The 2526-nt window shown below is 47.5% G+C and overlaps 1 protein-coding gene across 1 annotated transcript in view; it reads right to left on the bottom strand.

The window, feature by feature from the left end:
- Window positions 1-894: 894 nt before the first annotated feature.
- Window positions 895-2526, bottom strand: part of LOC134451396 (spermatogenesis-associated protein 16-like) — an 87854-nt gene continuing 86222 nt past the window's right edge. The window contains exon 12 of the mRNA XM_063201833.1: window positions 895-1687. Coding sequence (XP_063057903.1) covers window positions 1499-1687 — 189 coding nt within the window. The 3' untranslated portion in view covers window positions 895-1498. The remainder of the gene's footprint in view (window positions 1688-2526) is intronic.

Below are 2526 nucleotides of genomic sequence, written 5' to 3'. Positions count from 1 at the left end.
TTTGCCTATTTGTGAGTGCATGTGTAGTATATGTGTGGATATTGTATCCCTTTGCAAATTTAACTCCAGTTGGTTTTTAGCTTAACATAAGCCTAGTTGGTTGGTTAAGCATGGACACATACACACACATAGTATGCTCTGCAAACCGGCTGTTCACACACGATTATCACCACTTGATCTCGGCTAAGGTCGGTTTAGCTTTGTGTACTTTGTCCAGGCATGCTAACTCTCCCGACACCATGGGGAGCAATGCCGGCTCCATTTTGCCCGTTTCCTCTTCCTAACGCCCCATCGGAATACCAGCGGAATACATTAGCACGAGCGAGAGCCTGCGGTGGCGGAGTGCTATGGATTTTTCCTTGTTCACGCGGGGCCACTGTGTTAGCGCTCAGCCTTACATTAGCGTCCCAGACAGGCAGCCACTGCACTCGCATGACCACATTTCACCTGAGAAGAAGAGAAGCCTCATCTCATCTCATCCTCTGCATCCTCTAACCAAGGCCCCTTCTCTTCTTCTCTCTTTTCTTCCCGTCTCTTCTCTTCTCTCTTCTTGTCTTCCCTTCTCTTCTCCTCCCTTCCCTTCCCTTCCCCTCTCTTCTCTTCGATTCTTGTCTCTTCTCTTCTTTTAGCGTCTCTTCTCTTCTCTTCTCTTCCCTTCCCAAGTCTGCGTCACCCTGACCCTCTTTTATCCTGTTGAAAGGGAAAAAATACACTCTCTCTTTTTGGCTTCCTTACACACACACACACACACACACACACACACACACACACACACACACACACACACACACACACACACACACACACACACACACACACACACACACACACAGTGTGTGTGAGTCTAACAAGTAAACAAGGGAGGAGTGTTAAAAAAGGGCCAGTAAATCAGAGTGAAGGCAAGGCTGGCGAGTCCATTTATTTCTGTCTGCTGAGAGTAATGGACGAGGGGAGAGTAGAGGAGAGGAACGGAGCGGAGAGGAGAGGAGAGGGGCCTTTTGGAGATGAGTATTTGTGGAGGGGAAGAGAGGAGGGGAGAGGAGAGGAGAGCAGAGGAGAGAGAAGAGATGAGACGAGGAGAGGAGAGGGGCTTTCTGGAGATGAGTGTTTGAGAAGGGAGAGAGGAGGGGAAAAGCGGAGAGAAGAGATGAGACAGAGAGGAGAGGTGAGGGGAGGAGAGCAGAGATGAGACGAAGAGAGGAGAGGAGAAGAGAGGGGCCTTTTGGAGATGAGAATTTTGTGGAGGCAAAGAGAAAGAGGAGAACAAGAGAGAAGATGAAGAGAGGAGAGGAGAGGAGGGTGAAGAGGTGCTACCCACTATTAGGGAAGGGGAAGGTAGAGGAGGAGACATTGTGTGTGTGTGTGTGTGTGTGTGTGTGTGTGTGTGTGTGTGTGTGTGTGTGTGTGTGTGTGTGTGTGTGTGTGTGTGTGTGTGTGTGTGTGTGTGTGTGTGTGTGCGCCTGCCTATCTGTGTGAGGGGGATTCATGTGTGTTGGGCCTATGGATCGCTGGCAGGGCCACCGTGGCTGGGGAGAGGCTGGCTGGCCTCTGTGTTGGCTGGGGCAGGGCCCTGGGAGGGAGCAGGGGAGGCAGACTGCTGGATCATCTGAGGTGAGGCCTGAGGAGGTGTGGCTGAGGCCAGGGAGGAGGAGGTCGGGGATGAGCTGTGCTGCTCCTGCTCAGGCTCCTGGACAATGCAATAGACAGCGTTAATTATGTAGTGAGTAGGGACTTGTGACCTGGACTTGAGTCAGACTTGAGTCACTAATTGATGACTTGAAGGACAACACCGGAGCAGCACAGATGTAATTCTTTGTGTTTTTTATTCAAGTGCACACGTCCAGGACTCTGATGAAGATGGTCTAACCATCGAAACGTTAGTCATGTTGTGCACTTGAATAAAAAACACAAAGAATTACATCTGTGCTGCTCCGGTGTTGTCCTTCAAGTGAAGATTTCCTGCCTCTCTCCGATGCACCAGATGATAAAGCAGAAGCGCGAGGAACTACCCTTTTCACTAATTGATGACTTTGAATTGAGACCTGACTTGGCAATATTAGGAATGACTTGTGACTTGAAAATAGGGTCCAATGTCGAAAATCCTTTAACTTATGACTTGACTTGGACTTGATTATAAGGACTTGAGACTTACTTGTGACTTGCAAATTAGTGACTTGGTCCCATCTCTGTTATTATTACTATGTTATGTATTAATAGTTCAATTTGATACCTGGAGTGTATTTTGAACTTCTAGAAAGTATGATCCTCCTACTTCACATTGGTGTTGAAATAAGAGAGTAGAACGACTAAAGCAAAATCTTAACTATACTTAGAAGACATAACACTGTATGATTGACTCTGATGGAGTAAAGATACTGTAGCCTCTTACTGCAGATGGGGTCGCCAGCGGGCCTATTCACTATATTGCAATTCACTAAATCATAACAACATTGCTATGGCAGAGTTGAGAGCCTTAAGTAACAGATTAAGACATAGCCATTACAATTTTGGTGACAGTAAGGTTAT

This window comes from Engraulis encrasicolus, chromosome 6 (genome assembly GCF_034702125.1).
Source record: "Engraulis encrasicolus isolate BLACKSEA-1 chromosome 6, IST_EnEncr_1.0, whole genome shotgun sequence".
NCBI classification, from domain to species: Eukaryota; Metazoa; Chordata; class Actinopteri; order Clupeiformes; family Engraulidae; genus Engraulis; species Engraulis encrasicolus.
This window is presented reverse-complemented; position numbering and strand designations above follow the sequence as displayed.